The sequence below is a fragment of the Silurus aristotelis genome (genome assembly GCF_946808225.1).
Source record: "Silurus aristotelis genome assembly, chromosome: 9".
Taxonomy (NCBI): Eukaryota; Metazoa; Chordata; class Actinopteri; order Siluriformes; family Siluridae; genus Silurus; species Silurus aristotelis.
Window position 1 is genome coordinate 11,456,607 of NC_139582.1, and position 21,289 is coordinate 11,477,895.

General features: G+C 36.2%; 1 protein-coding gene and 1 long non-coding RNA gene across 2 annotated transcripts in view; one reads left to right on the top strand and one right to left on the bottom strand.

The window, feature by feature from the left end:
- The window catches only part of strc1 (stereocilin 1), a 23,092-nt gene extending 1,990 nt beyond the window's left edge, over positions 1 to 21,102 (top strand). Inside the window, exons 4-28 of the mRNA XM_083550568.1 lie at positions 95 to 2,705; positions 3,781 to 3,846; positions 3,953 to 4,063; positions 5,042 to 5,196; positions 5,749 to 5,935; positions 6,267 to 6,382; positions 6,995 to 7,124; positions 7,228 to 7,413; positions 9,976 to 10,014; positions 10,520 to 10,690; positions 10,847 to 10,984; positions 11,586 to 11,647; positions 11,806 to 11,941; positions 12,029 to 12,117; positions 12,691 to 12,826; positions 13,847 to 14,043; positions 14,203 to 14,293; positions 14,825 to 14,990; positions 16,008 to 16,195; positions 16,396 to 16,551; positions 17,413 to 17,555; positions 18,394 to 18,542; positions 18,767 to 18,864; positions 20,318 to 20,468; positions 20,556 to 21,102. Coding sequence (XP_083406694.1) covers positions 95 to 2,705; positions 3,781 to 3,846; positions 3,953 to 4,063; positions 5,042 to 5,196; positions 5,749 to 5,935; positions 6,267 to 6,382; positions 6,995 to 7,124; positions 7,228 to 7,413; positions 9,976 to 10,014; positions 10,520 to 10,690; positions 10,847 to 10,984; positions 11,586 to 11,647; positions 11,806 to 11,941; positions 12,029 to 12,117; positions 12,691 to 12,826; positions 13,847 to 14,043; positions 14,203 to 14,293; positions 14,825 to 14,990; positions 16,008 to 16,195; positions 16,396 to 16,551; positions 17,413 to 17,555; positions 18,394 to 18,542; positions 18,767 to 18,864; positions 20,318 to 20,468; positions 20,556 to 20,650 — 5,767 coding nt within the window. The 3' untranslated portion in view covers positions 20,651 to 21,102. The remainder of the gene's footprint in view (positions 1 to 94; positions 2,706 to 3,780; positions 3,847 to 3,952; positions 4,064 to 5,041; positions 5,197 to 5,748; positions 5,936 to 6,266; positions 6,383 to 6,994; positions 7,125 to 7,227; positions 7,414 to 9,975; positions 10,015 to 10,519; positions 10,691 to 10,846; positions 10,985 to 11,585; positions 11,648 to 11,805; positions 11,942 to 12,028; positions 12,118 to 12,690; positions 12,827 to 13,846; positions 14,044 to 14,202; positions 14,294 to 14,824; positions 14,991 to 16,007; positions 16,196 to 16,395; positions 16,552 to 17,412; positions 17,556 to 18,393; positions 18,543 to 18,766; positions 18,865 to 20,317; positions 20,469 to 20,555) is intronic.
- The window catches only part of LOC310731394, a 103,350-nt gene that overhangs the window by 49,751 nt on the left and 32,310 nt on the right, over positions 1 to 21,289 (bottom strand). The window lies entirely within an intron of this gene.

Consider the following 21,289-nt stretch of genomic DNA (forward strand, 5'->3'; position numbering starts at 1 on the left):
AGTATCACCATTAAGTGTTGACATTTTTTTATTCACCCTGTATTCTGCAGTGAAGGTTATATTAAAAATTTTATGAAATATTTTTTTCATCCAGGGGCATTAGCCAGAATCTGAGTTGGTCCTTTGGAGATTCAATCCTGAACATGTTTTTGACAGTGGGCATACCTCCGTGCAGCAATACAGACTTGGCATGTCAAACTGCCTATGAAATCCCGAGCATACGATCTTTTGCCTCTGTACTGGACGGCACTGTAACACAACTGACCTGCGATGAACAGGATGTTGCACAACTTAATAACACCATTTGTAATGAGATTATAGGAAGTAGATCTCAAGTTCCAGACACTCTTTATTATATTTGTGAATCTCTGAGCACCCTATCCCACGCTGAACTAACTCTGGTATGGAGGAATACCTGCCATATGATTGAGTTAATCGTATCACCCCTTTTGGAACCTTGCCCACCTTTGCCTTCAGAAGCAACCCAGAGAGTTGCACGGTCCACTCTTAGCCTCAGCCAGCTTTTCTGCAACTATGCAAACTGGACATCGGTGGACACCATTGATCCGGGTCTGGTTACTATGTGTAGTGACAACGACCCCGAAGCTTTTCTCCAAGGCGTGTGCAATAATGTTCCTGTAGTGCAGGCTCTCATCGGGAACCCGAGCAATAGCTGGGTGTGGGAGTACTGCACAAACGTTTCCGATAGATACATGGTCTTGCAATTATGCACATACGAGCAGTGGGATCTTCAAACGCTCGACCCTTCTATTGTGGCTCTGTGCTGGACTAATGATCAGGCAAAAATGGAGGCGCTTTTATGTCAGAGTATGGATTTTTACATCATGATTTTCGCCACCAGCGAAAATATCTGGTTAATGCCCAACTGTACTGAGGTAGCAACATCTCTGCCGAACGACGTTAACACGCTCGTTGCAGAAATGTGTCGTTACTCTGAATGGAGCAACTTAAAGACAATCTCAACAGATCAAATATCCCTATGCATACAAAATGATGAGCCTCAATTTGTGAGCCAGGTCTGCACCAACACCTCATTCCTTAACGACTTAGTCCTCAAAATGGGCAGTGATTGGGTGCAAACATATTGCACACTCTATATTAAAAGTTCTTCATCAGTTCCACCTGTAGTCTCAAGCATCACTATACCTCCAGCAACTCCACTGAACTCGATCATTTCATCATCAGTTTCTCCAACAAACACATCAGCAGTGGCAGCCCCATTTTCTAGCACAACCCTTTCTCCATCACTTGTCCAAACAACCCCATCAACGTTCACCACTCTTTCTCTTACAACCCCTTTGAATTTTACAAAAGAATTCTCCTCCAGTGTTGATCTTTCTCCATCAACAGTACCACCATTGTCCTTCAGCATCGCTTCTTCTTCCTCACCATCCCCTAATCTCATTCTTTCTAGCACATCAACTGCTTTCCTCTTGCTCAGTCCATCCCCTTCGGCATTAACAAACATCCCAACAGCCTCTAACCTCATCCTTTCTTCTTCTCTCATCAAAGCCTCCCCAACTGTCTCCACCACCACTCGTCTTCCTGTCATCAGTCCAACCCTCTCTGTTAGTGTGAACTCAACCTTTTTACCAACAGTAACAACCTCAGTAACTACAAGCCCACCGACTGCCTATCCTACAATTCCCAGCATGTCTGATTTGTGTAAATATTCCGTCTGGACTTTTTTACCTGTGCATCCATCAGTAATTGGTCTATGTTGGAAATTTGACATGGTAGCATTTCATCTTAATGTATGTTGTAACATGACATTGTTAGCTCGTCTAACCCTCGACCCCCAGAACCAGTGGTTGAAATCGGTGTGTTCTGATAACGACACCTCAGACTTGCTTCCGAAAGTTTGCTTGTATTCAGATTGGACTAAACCAGGCATCGTAGATATGACTGACCTTGCTCTTTGTGCTGATTTCGACACAGCAAACTTTGTCCACAAAGTATGCGCCAACACCACTGTCCTACAGAACCTCCTTGCCAATTTGGACAACACCTGGTTGCTGGAGCAATGCTCCAACCTCACTGGGTCTGGTAAAGAGAATCTAATGGGTTTCAAACCCTCTGAGCAATGTCTGTATGCAAACTGGACAGTTAACATTCCTAATACTGCTCTTGTGGCACTCTGCTGGGATTATGATCAAGCGAATTTTATCTCCTCAATCTGTGGCAAGCCTGCTCTGCTGTCTCATGTAGTTCAAGATCCTACCAATCACTGGGTGATTGCTTTGTGTGCCACCTGCTCAAACTACTCAAGGGTTGCCCAGTCTAACAACACAAGCAGCAGCAGCTCAAGTAATACAAATAGCACCGAGATTCAACCGTGTCTGGTAAAAGAGATTATCAGCAGACTGAACTGGTCATGCAGTATAGACTTGAACACCGTTTGCCAGCCAGATATCCCTCAGCTTCAGGTGTTTCAGGTATTTCTACGATGCAGCGTGGAGTCTCTCCTGCCACGTGTTGAGAAAATGATGACTGAAGAGGTGACTTCAATGGTCAAACAAGCAACCAGTTTGTGGGTAATTTTGATGCTTGTTATGGAAGAAAATGGATTAACAACATTGCAGGTGACTGATAACATCGGACAAAGCGTCCTGGACTCTGTGTCTGCTTTCCTGGAGCAGGAAACGAGCTTCAGCAAGAAGCAAGTGGTCCTTCAGTGCTTTGCGGTTAGTTTTATTGTGTTTTTGTTTATACTCAATATAAAGTGAAAAAGATTTTTTTTAAATGTTTGTTATTCACTTTTTTTTATATTTTGAGGTAAAATATCTATTCCACCAGAACCAACTGCAAATTCCTTTTGGGTTCAGGAAAGAATAGTCCAGACACTGAATCACTGAAAACTTTTTTACTGTGGGTCCAATCATTTTAGTATTTGAGTTCAAAATTATTGACACAAATATCCAAAGGGTCTCCTACCTTTAAAATATAAAACTAATAATAAGAAATAGGAAATTAAAAACCGAAACTATCACATAAAGCAGTTCAATAAATAATGGCAAAAGAAACAGTTTAAAGTAAAATATTTGACGCCATTTGAATATATGTAACTTATAAAAATTGCGTATTATAGAAAATCATTTCTATAAACCCTCTTTAAAACCTTAATATTAATTAATTATTTTTTTATGAATTTGATGACTATTGTTTTATATTTAGATATATACTTGTGTGTGTGTGTGTGTGTGTGTGTGTGTGTGTGTGTGTGTGTGTTTTATATATATATATATATATATATATATATATATATATATATATATATATATATATAGATATATATAGATATATATAGATATATATATGTGTGTGTGTATTTAACACTAATGTTACTATTTAAGTGTAATGTAAACTCCGGCATTTTTATGAGGAATTCCTGAGATTTATCAATAATCTGAATTATTTTTGCGGTTAATTACTCATGAGTGTCCGTTAGACAGCAGTGTTAGACCTGTTGTCTGGTGTAATTGACTCGAAGTGGAGAGGTTACTACCTGGTGTACGATGTCCATCCTGTAACCGATATCAGACATTTCGCGTCTCGTACATGTAACATTAACCTAGCGACATTTGATTTGTTGCTTACATTGACACTTAACTCTAATATCCTGTGTTTATTGTTGTTGAACCTGTTTTTGTGTTAATGTTGGTCCCGTATCGATTGAGGCTCTGATGAATTTTTCGATGCCAGGTGTACGTTTTACACTAAGAGGCGTGTGTGTGTGTGTTTGTGTGTTTTTTTTTTTAGAAAGTCCTCACAAGCCTAATGCAAACAGGAAGAGATGTCTCCAGTGATGCTTCATTTTTTATCAAGGTTAGAACACAGTAGTTTATCGTAAACTGTGCTTCCACGTGTTTTTAGCTTTTAATCCATTACTTTATTTTCACCGATTTGGATTTTTTCCAACTTTTTTTTTCAGCAATATTTCCAGATCCCTCTGACACGTCTGAGAGCCGTGCTGAGTTCAGTGGATATTAACACCATGAGACTGATTTTGCACTACTATAACCGGAACCAGGAAATCCTGCAGGTGAACATTTCCAAAAGGAAGGAATCATTTGTGTTGATTTTTTGCATATAAATCTGTTTGTCATCTTTTTCAGACTAGTCCTGAGCAATTTTTGCAGTTTGGCAGAGCTTATTATCCTGCTGTAAAAAAAATATAGCTGTTAGGGGATATTGTTTTTGGTCTGCAACATTGTTTAGGTATCAAAGTAAAATCAATATTATTGCCAGGGTGCATGTTTTCCAAGCAGAACATTGCCCAGAGCATCACACTGTCTCCACCAACATGCCTGCTACTTATGATACATCCTGGTGACATTTCTTCCCAGGTTATTGGCAAACACCAGCCATCCACACCTGGCCAGAGCACTTTCTTCAATTGCTCCCTAATGCAGCTTGAATGCTTTTATTCCCATTGTAGGTGCTTTTGGTGCTAGACAGGGGTTATCATGGGCACTATGATTTTGTCTGCAGCTGCTCGCCCCATATAGCTTTCTGTCAGAGCCGGCAATTTCTTCTACAATAGCTCTTTTTTGGGATCGGACCAGAGGGCTAGCCTTTGCTCCCCACATGAGCCATAGAGCCCATGACCGTGTCACCAGTTTTCCAGTTGTCTCTCCTTGTAACACATTTGGTAGGTATAAACCACTGAACACCAGGAAGACCTTACAAGACCTGTCATCTTGGAGATGCTCTAAACCCTGTTGTCTATCAATCAAAATGTGACCCAAGTTGCTCAAAACCTTACACTCGGACCGATCACTTGCTATCTAATAAATCCAACCCCTTGACAGATGTCACTGCAACAATATAATCAATGGTTTTTACTTCACCTGTTCTTGGTTTTAATGTTGTGGCTGATTGATATGTGTGTTTTTATTTACTATGTCTTTTTGGCACACGCTGATATTTCTTTCATCAAACAAAGCATTTGTCTGATCATTTTTGTACAATCTTTGTATCTTTAGATTGAGATATTCTGTGTTTGTGTCTTTTCTTGTAGCTGACTCAGGACTATTTGCGCACCATGTTGTCTGTGCTGATCCAAACCCACCTGAAACAAGATGCGGCCCTGTTTTATGACCTTGTCCCTCTCCTGAGTCTTGCCCAACCAGAGGAAATCATCTCTCTCCCACCACTACAAACTAATCTCATAGCGTGAGTGAGTGACCTGTTTATTCACAAAGCACACTGAGCTTTTCAATCATTTTAGTCTTTTCAATTCAAATGTATTGTATAGTGGTTTAAACAATGGGCAATAGTCCTAAAGCAACTTTATAGAAATAAATTGATTGTGGATAAAAAAAATATTTTAATGAGAAATTAGTCTCCAAGTTTAACCATACGTTTAAGGAGTTTCATTTCGAGAAAAGGTCCCAGAGATGGTATGGTTTTGCTTTGTACCTGGTCTTGCACAAGGGCTTAGTAGTGGTAGCTTGGTGGTGCTGGGATTTGAACTCATGGGCATTTGACCAGAAATCCAACATCTTAACCACTGAACTAGCACTACCCTGTTTAAAAACTCAGAATGGTGAAATATGTATATTTTGCAACTTGATCTCTTGATAGTCAACTTGATAGTCAATCATGACTGTAAATCAAATCAGTTCATATTAAAGATTTGTTGTGTTTAAAATGAAGACAAATAGCAGAACAGAGACAAATCAAAATGATAAACATGACCATATTGTTCGTCAATCTTTCCCACAGAATAAACCTGATTAACAGCATCATCCCCGGTTTGTCACCGGATCAGCGTCAGGCATTCGGCTCATGGTTTAGTCAGTCTCTCAGTGCTGCAAACGTAACAGCAGGCGGCCCGTCCTTCATCCAAGACTTCGGTAACCTGATCGCGTACCTGCCGTTCCACAGCTTCCAGCGTCTCTCACCTGCTCAGGTAACAGCCACGCCACCTTTAATGCGACACCCGAACCTGGTTCTGGATGAAGGTTTATCGCCAGTCAGATGGCTCCTTTTGTAAGAAACAAGTCTGCAAATTCGTCTCCTGTAAGAAAATACAGGGTCATGAATTAAAGATAAACGTGTAGTTGGGTGCTCAAAGAGCACATACAAAGGAAGGTGTTCTGAAATAAATTTCCTACCAGTGATCCAACACTGGAGCTATTCGTTATGTATTGGACTTCTTATTCAGCTGTATAGGGTTTCAGTTTGGTTATTAATCATTATATGTAACCAGTCTCTTTTCTTTTTCCTTTTTTTACTTTTAGGTCTTGAATGGTCTGGATGTTCTTCTAAAGAATAATTTGGGAGCTATGAAGCAGCAGTTTGTAGCACAGAGTGTTTTTGGCCTATACAAAAACCTCACAGCAGAACAGTTGAGCAGGTGTTCGCATAACACTCGTGCAGATAATTGGAATTCTTTTTAGGTTTCGACATGGCGATTCTTTGTAAATCAGTCTAAAAATATTAGCAAAAAATGACATTCTAAATGGATTTGACCTGTTTTTGGTTTTGTTTGCTTAAACAGTTCAAAGTTTTATGTCAATTTTTTTGTATTCATGTACTGATAATACAGTATTAGATTTATCACAAGGTACATAAAGGCGTATTGGATTTTATTGAGGAAATTTCATAATAACTATAATATTTGGTCATAATATTTTACCACATGCAAAGGTCTTTTTTTTAAATATATACATTAAAAAGACTAAACTAGGATCAGAAGGTTATTATGGCATCTATTAAATAATAATAAAAGGCATATCAGTTTGACACATATCTGAAGAGAAATTGAACATTTTCACTCCTTTTCATACATCATGTTAGCCAATAAAATACTGTACTGCATCTTCAATCATGGAAAAAAAATTATACACACAATATGGAAGGTCTCACATTCTTTTTAGTTTTTTTTTTTTTTTACTTAAAGTTAAACTTTATCTCAATTACTGTTGATTTGAAAATAAAAGCTTTATATGATTTTGTTCCATGTTAGGTTAGCCAACCTGACATGCCAAGCTAATGTGGGTGACCTACTAGCGTATGTGGGCACCAGTACGTTCCCGGTTATCCAGGAGAACATCAGGACGTGCATAACACATGGCACTAGCGTTCCGAGCCACATGGTAAGGACTGGAAATTAAATGAATAACCACAGGCATTGTTTTAACGAAAACACATGCTAGTGATATTGTATAAATTTGGTCCTCTGTGTGTGTGCTGCATCAGATTTCCAGTGTGCTGTTTGTAAACGGGTCTGAGCTCCAGTCTCCTGCCACTCTTAGTCCTCAGAAGGTTTCTCAGCTTGTACCACTTCTACCTCTGTTGGGGGTGGAGTTTCTGCAGCAGCTCAGCCAAGCACAGCTTGTTCCTGTCTTAAGTGCTCTCAACTCTATTCCCTTTACCCCTACACAGGTATGCAGTGTGTCTGCTTAACACTGTTTTATATCATTTATAATACATTCAACTCCAGAACTATCTGTACCCCTCAGCAGGACCAGTAAAGACATGTTATACAATTAATAATGTAATTATATGAAATTAAACTGTAATATATCATTCAGCTGTAAAATCACGAGTACTGGGACGTTTCAACTCAAACTAAAGCTCTTGTGTTATATAAATTAACATTACAGTAAATAGGGGTGTAATGAACTACACTTTACACATCATAAACTCTTTACCAGAAAAAGTGGTCCCATGTTTACTAAAATTCTCCAGCCAATAGGTTTTAGGATATTTTAAACGCTATTTTAAAAAATGTTTGGAAAGATTATTATAATTTTTTTTTATTATTTCATTAAAACATTTTAAAACCACGTGCTTTTATCTGCTAACGTGTAATATTTAATATTTTACATATTATATATATATATATATATATATATATATATATATATATATATATATATATATATATATATATATATATATCATTTATTTTATTTTATTGATTTTTTTTTTTAACATATCTTTGTAAAAGTAATTAAGTACATTCATAAATCTCCCCCAAATTATTGATGTGATAAATGATTTGCTTTGTAACAAAAATAGAGCCCCAATGTTGACAAAATGTCCATGGTCCCTTAATTGGTTTAAAATGCATGTGCGACTATATACAGTGGAACCTCGGTTTTCAAAAGTAATTCTTTCAGATAAGTATACTCAATCCAAATCATACGTATAATGAAGCGAATTTCCCAATAAGAAATAATGGAAATTCGAATAATGTTTTCCAGGACCCAGAAAATATTCATATAAAATTTAAAAAATACATTACAATATACAGTATAATACATTTATAAGTGATATTTGTAATTTTTTTTAAATCACTTTCAGTTTTTGACACTTGAATCTCATTTCTTTTTAACTTTGACTAAAAAACAATCTAATCAAACTTCTTGGCTGTTGTCGCTGAGTTGGGAAGCGTGTGCAAAAAACCAAAGTACCATCGTATAACAAAGCTTCATACGTGTAACGAGACAAAATTTCACCGATATTTTTGTTCTTATATCAAAACATACGTGCATCAGGTTCGTAAACCGAGGTTCCACTGTAATATGTGCTGGTCAGAGACTTCACAAGTGCAGATATCGCAGTCTCTTCATGATTTCAAGAACACAACAACTTACGATGTAGTGTTACTTCTCTAATCACAATAAACGGTTTTAACAGTTTTTGTTGTAAAATGAATTGTCCTGTGATACCATAAACAGTAAAGGCTGATAGAACCAGTATAGTCTTTTTTAAAAGAGTTACACTTAACTAAATAAAGCAGGTAGTAAATAGAGAAAATATGGTTCCTGATCTACTAAAAGAGAGAAAAAAAATAATAATAATATGTAAAAAATTAATTAAAAAAACAGCTGTCAGGTAAAATGCCCTCATACCCACTGTGAGATTTCTTGGTGGATCATTAAATTTGGTTGGTGACTGGTGGTTCAGAATTGACATGCTGGATTCTGTGTTAACCCAAAACCTTGATTGTTGACTACAGATCTTTCAGCGATTCATGACTCTGAATCTGGGCCTCTTAAATGTTGCAGAACCCAAAAAATAAAAAAAAATGCTCTACTTGGAAAAATATTTGATGTTGAAAAGAAAAAAAAAAAAAAACATGCCGCTCTCTCTCACTATAACTCGCGCTCATCTCACCTCATCTCATTTCATCTCATCGTTTTCCTTCAGAGCTTTTAAACAATAAGGAATTCATTTCTAGTCACCAGCTGTTATAATCCTACATTCATTCAGGATATTAAGAGAGATCAGGGGTCACATGGGTCAAGCCCTAAGGACACATTAACAGATGGAATGCAGCTGAAAAGGGGTGTGTGTGTGTGGTTGTGTGTGTGGTTGTGTGTGTGGTTGTGTGTGTGTGTGTGTGTGTGTGTGTGAGTGAGACCATGGAATCGTTTTGCATGACCATTTAAATACGAGGCTCTCCACAGCCATAAGGTAAGCAGAAAGAGTGCAGAAGAGACACAGGAGATTAAATTATCCACCTCCCCAATAATATCTGTTCTATGGTGGTCCCTTTGCACCAATAGACAGGAAGTTGGTGCCAATACATTATGTTGAGCAGCAGGACTACAGAACTATTATTTCTACATCGTCATAGTGACGTGTGTGGCCAGTGGATCTGCTAAACTGGCGAATAATTGTTTTGAGTAAAGAAAAAAAGGTTATATCAAGAGGTTTATTGGAGAAAACTCTTACAAATAGACATTTACTTTTTTTTCTGAAAAGGGTGAAAAAACTATTCTTTCAATTGTTAAAAATAATTGTAAAAATTAAAAGAATTTCTTATTGCATTCTAATATTACATTCAAAAGAAAAACATTTAAAAACAAAAAATTTACATGCTGAATCAGCAGTTTTTAAATGCAGGGTTTTTTTTGTTGATGTTAGAATAGAGACCTAGACTGGTGTTTTTAATATTATTTTTAAAATTCGTAATTTTTTTTTTTTATATTTTAGGCTGCTGTGATCATAGACAAGATCTCCTCCAGCTTGAATGTAAGTTGCTTTTGTAGTGAAATGTGGTGTATATATACATGTTAGTGTGTGTATGTTGTTAAAATATGCATTTTTTTTTTTTAAGCTCTTTATGAGGACCAAAAAGCATTGAATGTCCTTACAATTGGCCACTTCTTACACAAAACAAGCTCGTTTACAGATTTTAAAAACAAAAAGATTTTAAATGTTTCCATGTAGTTGCTAAAGTATAGTGTGTAAGCAGTAGTTTTTATAATCTTTTACATTCTTACAAAGTCAATAACATGTCTCTGTGTGAGATTTTATCCCTTTGTGTGGCCCAATAATGCACTAATAATGATAGAACAGTGAATGTCCTCATAATCACCCGCCATTTACAAAGTAGATCATTTTTTTGCTTTGAATCAATATGGCTTTGTACAACACACTGACAGATTTCTTTTGACTAAACAAAACATGTTTTATCATTTTGATTGATTGGACGGCTGTATTGTGACAACTATGATGTGTGTGTGTGTTTTGGCAGTTGTTTGATACAGGAACTTTACCAAAGTTAGGCTCCCTACTGAGTGGATTGAGAGCCGAGACTCTCTCTTCAATGTCCTCAAGTGTCCTGCTTTCTGCCCTGTCCAACTTCAGCCAGTACACACCTAAACTGACTCCTCCACAAGTCAACACCATTACTACAAAGCTCTGGGTAAGGTGAAAGCACACACACACACACACACACACACACACACACACACACACACACACACACACACACACACACTTACTTTATTAGTGATAGCTTTGTTTATTTTATGGTTAAAATTTTCTATGTAACATATGCTGTTGTATCTCATTATGTCAGGCTGCTCCAGCAATGGTCACATGGTTACATGAGGTGGCACCTCTGCTCTCTGACACACCCCTTCTGTGTGTGATGCCAAGAGCTTATCTTCTGACCAACAGCACTGCTTCTTACACATACACCTGGAACACACAACAGGTATTTACAGACACAGAGTAAGCAACAGGTTCACATGCACACCTGGAATACACAACAGGACCACATGCACACCTGGAACACACAACAGGTTCACATACACGCCTGGAACACGCAACAGGTTCACATACACGCCTGGAACACGCAACAGGTTCACATACACGCCTGGAACACGCAACAGGATCACATACACGCCTGGAACACGCAACAGGATCACATATATGCCTGGAACACACTACAGGATCACATACATGCCTGCAACACGCAACAGGATCACATCCAAATACAAAAATGTAACATGGGTCCACATACCCATGGAATATGCAACAGGTCTACATACACACCTGGAATACACAACAGATCTACATGTACACCTGAAATACACAACAGAAAGACATAACAGTTACGCACACCTGGAAGACACAAGTACACACCCCTAGAACAAATATATACATACATGGAACACAGAACCAGATTCAAGCACAACAACACGTTACAAACACTTGGAGTACACAACAGACACAGACACACCTTGAACACACAATAAAAGATGTTTCTTCAGGGTCCTAATGTTTAAGATGTTTATGTGCTGCATCTCCTGCAGGCTAAAACTCTGTTTACTGAGGTCATGAGAGGCTCATCGAGTCTCACAGTGCAGCGTTTCAAGTGAGTGTCAACCTAACATCGTTTCAGTGTTTAATTATCACACACACACACACACACACACACACACACACACACGCTTGCTGGCCCTGACATACATATTTGTTAATTTCGAAATATTACATGCCTTGTACATGTATTTTGTGTGCATTTGTGTCCAGGTCTTTGGGAACAGTTGCGCAGGGCATAAGCTGTAACGTTTTGGTGAAGCTTTTCCAGAATTCTCTATCCATGTCATCTATCCGTGACCTTCTGCAGGTCCTGAGAGAGCAGCCAGTGCCTCTTCATCCGTCATTAGTATGTCTATTCAAAAAACAAGATAAAAAATACACGTGTGGACTTTTAGAAACATTGTGCACTCAAAAACTTAATTTTCTGCTCTAGAAACGGTGTTTGATTGAACAACTGTACAAGTCCAACTTCTTTTCCGAGCTGCTTAGTGAGATGGGAGCTCAAATCGCTCTGTCTATCCCGTAAGTCTTTTTTTATTACTGCATAACTAAGTTAATTTGTGGTTGAAAAAATGTGTGTGAGAAGCTAAATCGTGCATAATACAATAAAATGAGATTTAGATGAGTAAGAAATAAAACAGTCCGTGTTGTCAAAAACAGTCTGAGTTAATTGTACTGCTTATTATTTAATGATAACAAAACAAAGGTTTTTTTTTTTATTTATACCACAGAAATCTGTCTTTATTGTATTTATTATGGAATGACAGAATATTTATATCTGTACATAATTGAATTTAATGTCATTGAATGTCTCGCAGTGTTCTTATTCTTGCGGTTAATAAAATGCTCAAAGACACACAAAAAGTGTGACGCAAAAACAATCTGCAATGTATAAATTCATTAGCGCTACTGTTATAGAAATGTTAGACCTTTTCGACCAATCAGATGTAAACATTTTGCACTAAATCTATCATTTTTTCGCTTAAAATACGAATAAGATTTACCTCTCAATATAGCTAATTGCTGTGTAGATAAAGTAGATTATGTGTTGTATTGTATTGTATGGTTTAATAATAAAAAGGTGTTGTTTTGTAGGATCAGCACCATTAAGACGTTCTCCACAGTGATAATGGACTCTCTGAGGAGAATGTTTGTTCTGGATCCTCAGTACTTCCTGCTTATGCCTAGGATCAAACAGAGCATGCTGGTGGACAAGATGGTGCAGAGCCTGGTCAGTCTTCATCTTAGCTGTAACATGAACTCCATCATGGGCAATATTTTCTTAACAAAATGATAGTTATTATGAAAATTTTATATTTATATTTAAAAGCCCAACTTCATGAAAACCTTTTTTAAAAAGTGCAAAAAGTAAACGGAAAACGTTTGTTTGTTGAGAATTTATTTTTTTTTTTCATAAAAAAAATTATAATTATGAAAATATGAATTGTCATAGTAATTCGCATAATTTCAAGAAAATCTGTTTAAATAAATGGCAATTAGTGAATGAAAAACGAAAGACCAATCTTTTTTTTATGACCTGCCTACATTTCATTTACTACAAATCTAGAGTAAAACAAACACGTTATTATTGTTTGCTAAACGTTGCAAATGTGATAAAAAATAAGCAATAGAAACTCAACTGTATAATCCAGATGTGCAGTAATCTATGCAAATTAAGTACGTAACGTCGATTTTTTTTTTATTTGTTAGTCCGTTTAGGCATAAATTTACACGCACTCAGGAGCATGAGTAGATGAGGTTTTTTCTGAATTTATGGTATTTTTTTTTAAGGATTTAAATTCTTACCAACATTCATACATTTTACAGATCAATCAGGTCATATCCAGTGGATACATTCTGGGAATGATGTTCCACAAGATTTTGGAGTGCGTTTGTGGAGATTTGTGCTCATTCAGTTACAAGGGTGTTGGTAAAGTCAGCTACTGATGTAGGGAGAAGAGGCCTATGGGTGCAGTCAGTGTTCCAATTCATTCCAAAGGTGTTCAGCAGGGTTGAGGTCAGAGCTCTATAGCAGTCCACTGAAGATCGTCCTCTCCAAACCATATAAAACCATATCTTGTCATGCTGGAACAGGAAGCTATGCTTCCATATCCAAAGATATAATATACAATGGTGTGCCTCCAGTTTGGGGAAGAACCGCATTTGGTTTAAAAATGTCAGGTGTCCCAATACTTTGGTCCAAATTTCCATTCATCTATTTATTACATCACTGTGTTATTTTATTGTTTAGGGCCTGAACACTGGTACATACACTGAGGTGGAGTTTCGTTCATTGGGAATTATGGCGACATTTGTGATGGACACAGTCTTTGTGCAGCTGGAAAGGAGATTCTTCGTGGACGGCATCGAGTTTCTCCGTGGCTCCTGTTATAGTGCTAGTAAAAGAGACGCAGTGGCCTTGATGATGCAGGAAGCTGGAACATTCGGGTGAGCAAAAATGCTCTACGCTTAATCTGATTATTATTATTTTTTTTATTATTGTTTGATATTTAACACTGCAACGACAAAATGAATTCACTAATTCTTTTTTTTTTTTTTTTTGTGTCCTGCTTTTTTCTTATTTTTTTTTTTTCTTTTTTCTTTAAGCCCAGTCCAAAAGTGGAACGCAACAACCCTGATTCAGGTAGACAGGTTCCTCTTCTTCCTGCCACAAGAGATCATTCAGCTTATTCCTCCGGTATGTCTTTTTGTCAGCTCAGCATTTTACTGCTGTTAATTCTGTGAAGTCAGCAATAAAAGACTCGGTGTTGTGCTGTTATATGGAAACAAGCAATGATTGAGTGGTTTGATAAAACACAGTCAGTATCATCATCATCATCATCACCCCCCCTCCCCATGTTAATTAATTTCCTTTAACAGCACATCCTTATGTTTTATTCCTGTAAGAATGCAGCAATTGTTATAGCAGCTATAAACATGGTTCCCTTACCAGTCTCTCTTTTCTGTTTGAAGTAAAAAATAAAAATTGCACATTATCAAGAAACCATAGCGTGTAAAGATTTTCCAGGGTTTCAATCGGAGATACAACCAGATACAAAGCATATACAAACCCTGGTGTAAGTGTTACCATAGAAACGACGATGAATTTAAAAAGTGCATTAACGTGAAAATACGCATGCACTACTGAGAGAGCAGGTGCTGAAGAAAATGAATCAATAACCCTCAGAATATAGAATGTGAGATTGTAAGGGGGTATTTTTCTCTGTAGGCTTTGATGAGTCTGGAGCGTATCGAGAGGCTGTTTATCAGCCAGAAGCAGTGGGAAAGCAGCAACATCGGCTCTCTGTGTGAACAGCGTGACGATGACGAAACGCTCTTATCCAACAAACAGTTTGTTCTTCAGTATTTCTCAGGCTTGCTGAAATCGGGACGCTGTAAGAACCTCATTTTTTTTTCATGATATGTGATTAAGCTGCAAGAAATAACATCATAGCAAATATTAATAACAAATATAGTCGAATGTATCGGATTATTTCCTGCTTCATAATTACAATCACGTAGTTAATACATCTAATTCCACTCATTTCAAACTTGTTCTATAAGCAGAATATAAAAATTAGACATTCAATATTTAACATATTTTTTTTTGCTAAGTGAAATTATGAATTATGAAGCAGAGAGAGCATATAACATATATATATATATAGCATACAAAAGAGGGATAACACATACACAGGTCAATTACTACCCATCTTAATACTTCATAGGTTTAAAAAAATCTAAATATATTTCTGTGCAAAATTAATGTACACGCAACGTCCATTTTATTAGGAACACTTGTTCATTTATGCAGTCAGCCAATCATGTTGCAGCAAAACAGTGTAGAAAATTATACCAAAGCTTCAGTAACTGTTCAATCAAGCATCAAAATAAAGAAAAAGTCTGATCTCTGCTGATCGTTTTATTATGGCATGGTTGTGCCATACGCTGGACACATGCTGATGTAGCACAAACGTCTATGCATTAGTTAAAGTCAAAGACATTATACTTTTTTGCACATTTTGATATAAATGTTTACTGAAACTCTTGACCTGGATCTACTTCAGAAGCAGAAAGAGCTTTATTGCCAAGTACGTTTTCACTTAAAATGAATTTGTTTTGGTGGCAGAAGCTTCCAGTTGCACATTTTTAGAAAAGAGAAATGAAGTATAAAAAAAAAAAAGAGAAATAAAATGAGATTGTGGAATAAAGTGGTATTGCACATTTTTTTTTTTATATTTATTTTAATTTAATACAATGGGGGGGCATTTAAATGTTTGTGAGGTAGATTGCTTGGGGGGGAAGAAATTTTTCTTTTACGTGATTTTATCTGTATACAGCTGTGTTTAGCAAGTATAAAATGTGTATGCTAAAAAGGTGTCACTAAAGATAAACTTAACTGCCCCCTACAGCGTCACTCTCAGACTCCAGCACACCTCCATCCTGTGAAAGAGTGCAGGTGACCGCGCCGGCTGTTTGGCCTGTAATCAGCCTGGTGAACATGTCCGTATCGGCTTTCCGCCAGTGCCTTGAGCTCATCGGTCAAGATCCGTCCTTTACCTCTGACCAGCTCTTGCTGCTGCTCCACAAAACCAAAGAGGCAAATGATTTAACAAATCATTTAAATTGTGTAAAATTTGATGTAGTAACACACATGATTATAATGAATATCAAAGCCTTTTTATCTTAAAAAAAAAAAAAAAAAAAAAGACTTTCATTACTTTTTGAGGAAAAGTTTAAATATTTCTGATCGTGTAGTGTAAACAACTGTGCTGAACACTGTAAGATGTGCGTTTGCAGGTGTATGGCGCCGTTTCCTCTTTCACACCATCAGTCATCGCTCAGCTGGGCCGCATCGCCACACAACTTTCTCTGGATGAACTGTCGTCGCTTAAACTGTCTGAAATCCTGTCTTTTGCACCTTTGGGAGCTGTTAGCACCTGGACCAGAAAGCAGGTACCAGTAGATGCCAACATTCCAGCACTGCACTTTTGTATTAATGTTAGCATTGGATAGCATTCGCTATTAACTCACAAATAAATGTTGAATAGATTAGAGTTAAGTTTTAACCCAAGCACCGAAGATGTGTATACAAGCTACTGTTATTTTACCTTTTCTTCTTCCTCATTTGCTTCCTCCTCTTCTTATTGCTACAGTGTATATGGTAGTGTCTATGCTAGTAAATCATTTTGAATCCTTTTAATTTGGTACACTGATTGGGGAGTGTCTAAATAACTTTCTGACCAAATTTGTTAACATCTTATTGCTAACTTTTAAAACGTGTGCCCGAATTTTATGAGACAAAGTCAGCATTAGTTTAACACACCATATAATGCAAATTTCTACCCAATTTAATTGTTCAGCACCTTGAATTAAAGAAAACTTAAACCATAAAACTGCTTTCATTTATAAGGTCCTTTTATATGCAGCCTGCTCTAGCAGAGTGCTCTTGTATAAATGCAGAGAAAATAAAAAATCTGTCAGAATTCCAAAACTTGAACTGTATTTTTCTTTTATTTACATTTTTCCCCATTTTATTTCTAAACAATGAGATTTTTACAGTAATGTGAAAGCTCAGTATTCTGTATATAAAAATATACTTTTTTAGATAGTAAAAAAACTTCCATATATTTATGACGGTGATCTGGTTTTTAAAGCTGTTTATATATATATATATATATATATATATATATATATATATATATATATATATATATATATATATATATATATATATATAAATATATTATTTTACATATAATATGTAATATTACTGTATACAATATATTTTTTATTAATACTTGGCCCTCTTGCCAGTTGGGAGTTTTGTTCTCCACTGTGTTGAACTTGACCAAACAAAACCCAGGCCAGCTGAATTCCAGCTTTTTAGTGGCTCTGGGACACATCATTTGTGGGATCGAAGCTCCTGTCATCAACACTCTCAATCCTGTAGAATTCAGGTAAGATTATGCAAATTACATGTTTTTTATAAGACTTATTTTCTACTACTAAAATGTCAGATAAAAAAAGATAGAATTAGAGAAAAAGATTAAAAAGATTAGTAGACAAATGTACAGAAAGTGCGTTACAGATTCATTTCTAATGCTCAAACAAGCAGAAAAAAGCTATGGATCGTGGTGTTTTTTTATTGTTGGTGTCACTGCTTTTCTTCTTATTAGATATGGTTTTATGAAAATACAATAAATTACAATTACATTGAATAAATAGTATAAATAAGTAAAGAAATAAAATAGAGCACTTTTGGAAAAACTTTTTTTGTTTACAATTTTAACTTTAAACTATATTATCAAACACGTATAAACAACTTAATAAATAAGAGAATAATGCTATAGTATAAATAAATTAATTCCAAGAATATAGTATAAATAATAAATAAATACATTACTATTAGAAATAATAATAGTATTGATACATTGTATTAGACATAAACACATAGACAGTAATGTTATAATATAAATATAATACTACCATAATAATAATAGTAATATAGTAAAAATAAACAGATCTAAGGGTTAACTAATAATAAAGTATAAATAAATAACTATTCAACAGAAACAACAATTATATAGTATAAATAAATAAACAGGACATTTATAACACTATTGCTATAGTCTAAATAATAAAGAAATATAAAAGTAAAGTGAAAAGCAGTAAGAATAGTACAGTACAAATAAACAACCAAACCTGATAAATAAAGCAGCTCTAGAATGATTCTGTTGTGTGGTATAACACTGTTGGTATTTTATTGTATAACATTGCTGTTATTTGTGTTGTCAGTAAGGCTGTGTTGTGGTTGGGGCGTCTGAATCTATCGTGTTCTGAGGATCAGCTGCAGGCCGCCGTCTCTCTGCTCTGCAACACTCAGGTGTTTGGACCCGTAAGCTCCTGGGGTCCAGAGGTGTTTCTTGAGATCGGAGCATTCACTGGTGAGATTGTTTACTTTAAATCATGAATGTTATAATGCAGTGTATTTAAAATTGAAATCCAGAAACAGTGTATAATGCAGTTTTCTTATGAAGTTTAGAACTTCAGTCTATGCATACACTACATGATATTTCCAAGTGTTTACACTTTTTAAGGCATACTAATTGGTTTTGTAAGGTTGTCTAGTATCATTATAGTGTTTTATTCTTGTCTTTCGTGCATACAGCTGGAATTCCTGACATGGCCATGTCTGCCCTGGCGAAGGAGCAGATAGAGGGTATCACACCACTCGCCATCTCTCTCATTGCAGCCAAAAAGTTTGCGGTGAGTGACTCCAGGGTTTTCAGAGTCTAAAGAAAAAAGAACTGTGAGGGCTGATTATGATGATGATGATGATGATGATGATGATGATGGTCATCATTACGAGCTGTAGGTACACAATATGGAGGCTCGATTTTGGCCCACAAGCCTCGTATGCATACAATTAAAAGCCTTATGGATCGGTTTGGATACTCGTTCCCTAGAATGTGGACAAAGTACAAACATCCTTGTATATTAAACACTAATGAAAGAAGAGATATATTTGATTTGTTTAAATTTGTACACAACAAATCTACTTCTTAGCAAGTGAATATATCTTGCACATAATTAAATTGATCTGGTATTCATATCCATTTTATATTTGTGGCTTTTTGGCACATGCCCTTATCCAGAGCAACTTACAATTATCTCATTCATACAGCTGAGCAGCTATTGGGGTTGAGGGCCTTTTTCAGGGGCCCAGAACTGCCAGCTTGGTGTGACTGGGATTTAACCTCACGACTTTCGGATTGAACCACTTTTTTCCTTCTTCATTTTTCGGTTGTATTGCCAAAGCAAGTGCAAAGGAAGGACAATGTAAAGAACGGAAGAAATCAAATAAAAATGTAATAGATTTAAATCAACAGGTGATTTAGGGGATAAATGATTGCAAACAGTGTTAAATTATCAAGGACAATGTATATACAAGGACAAATTATCAAGGACAATGTATATACAAAATTATTGACAATCTAAACATAAAATCAGAGAAATCATCTCTCTCTCTCTCTCTCTCTCTCTCTCTCTCTCTCTCTCTCTCTCTCTCTCTCTCTCTCTCACACAAACACACACACACACACACACTCACACTCACACACTCCTCACCTCTCTCACAAACGATTTATCTCTTAAACGCGCTCTGATATAATTATTAATTCCCTGGTTGCACATTTACACTTTCTGGCCATATAGTTCACATTTATAGAAGAAAACCAATAATAATTGCACTCTGGTACACAGATGAGAATAAGTTCACTTGTGAGTCTGGTTTTCTGGTAAGATTTCTTCATATTTAGGAGTTTTTTATGCCATCATTGCCTCTGGCTTGTTCATTAAGAGTGAACTCATACATTTAAATTGTATTTTATCAAAATAATAATAATAATTAAAAAAAACATAAAAAATATGTCCTTCTGTAAAGCTCATTTGTGACACTGTCTACTGTTAAAAGTGCCGTACACAAAAAACTGAGTTTAAATAAATAAATAGTTGATCTGAATCTACCATCTGCTTTGAAATATAATTGAATAAATGTGTGAAGTCTGCAAAACTGGAAACAGACACTTGAGAAAGGTTCTTGCCTGCAGCAACAGATTGTACTCATTGCACATTTTAACTGTCCAAACACTGGTGTATATAACAGTGCTATAAACACACAGCATTCGTGTGTCAATTGTGCATTTTGTTTCACGTGTAGGTGGTGTTTAATCAAGAACAGATCAGCGTGTTCTCATACGAGCAGGCCATAGTGGTGACCGAGGCTCAGCGTTCAGTGCTCAGCACTGTACAGCAGACTGCACTGTCCATGGTGCTCAACCCACTCGAGGACAAACCCGTGGATTTGAGAGGTGCATCTCTGTCTGTCTCATAGCATGACCTCTAAAGTAAATAAAACCAAGTAAATCAACTCTTATTTTCCATCTGCTTGTTCACAGGCAGGTCATTAGGAGTAGCAGCTGAAGTCTGTCCTTTCTGCCACGTCTGCAGTCTGGTGGTGTTCATCCTGACGCTTCTCCTCAATGGTCCATGATTGAACGCAAAACAAAAAATTCTTGATGAAGCCTGTGCAATATTCTGTATACGATTTCATAACAGCACTTTAATTCGTTCACTGTTTAATTATTGAATAATATTTTGATCATTATAGAAAATGTTATCTATTTATTAATTCTTCTATTTATTGCTGTGTATGTCCACACCCAAAATTATATTGTTCTGTGTCTTTCTATAAATTATATTTTTCTTTATTAACAGTAATGCTAGTGCAGCTTGTGAAGCAAGAGCTATTTTATTTGTGTTTATTTTTAATGTCGTATTTTGTTACGAATATAAGTAATGTGACCCGATTCCATGCCTCAGATGGTGTAGCTGAGATGCAAGTGAGGTTACATTTCACTAATTATAGCATGCTGTAATGTAATGTGTGATGTTAAATTTGTTTAAATATCAGTGTTCGTGGATAAATATTGTGAAAATCTGAAACTGGTTCTGTCATGTTTATAATCAGTATTTTTTTTATTATTATTCATCGCAATTTCAACCAAGTCAAGTTTATTTCTATAGCACTTTTCACAACAGACATTGTCTTAAAAACAGCTTTACAGAATTTAATGGTGAATGGTGTGTATTTATCCCTGATGAGCAGCCATGGCGACTGTGGCAAGGAAAA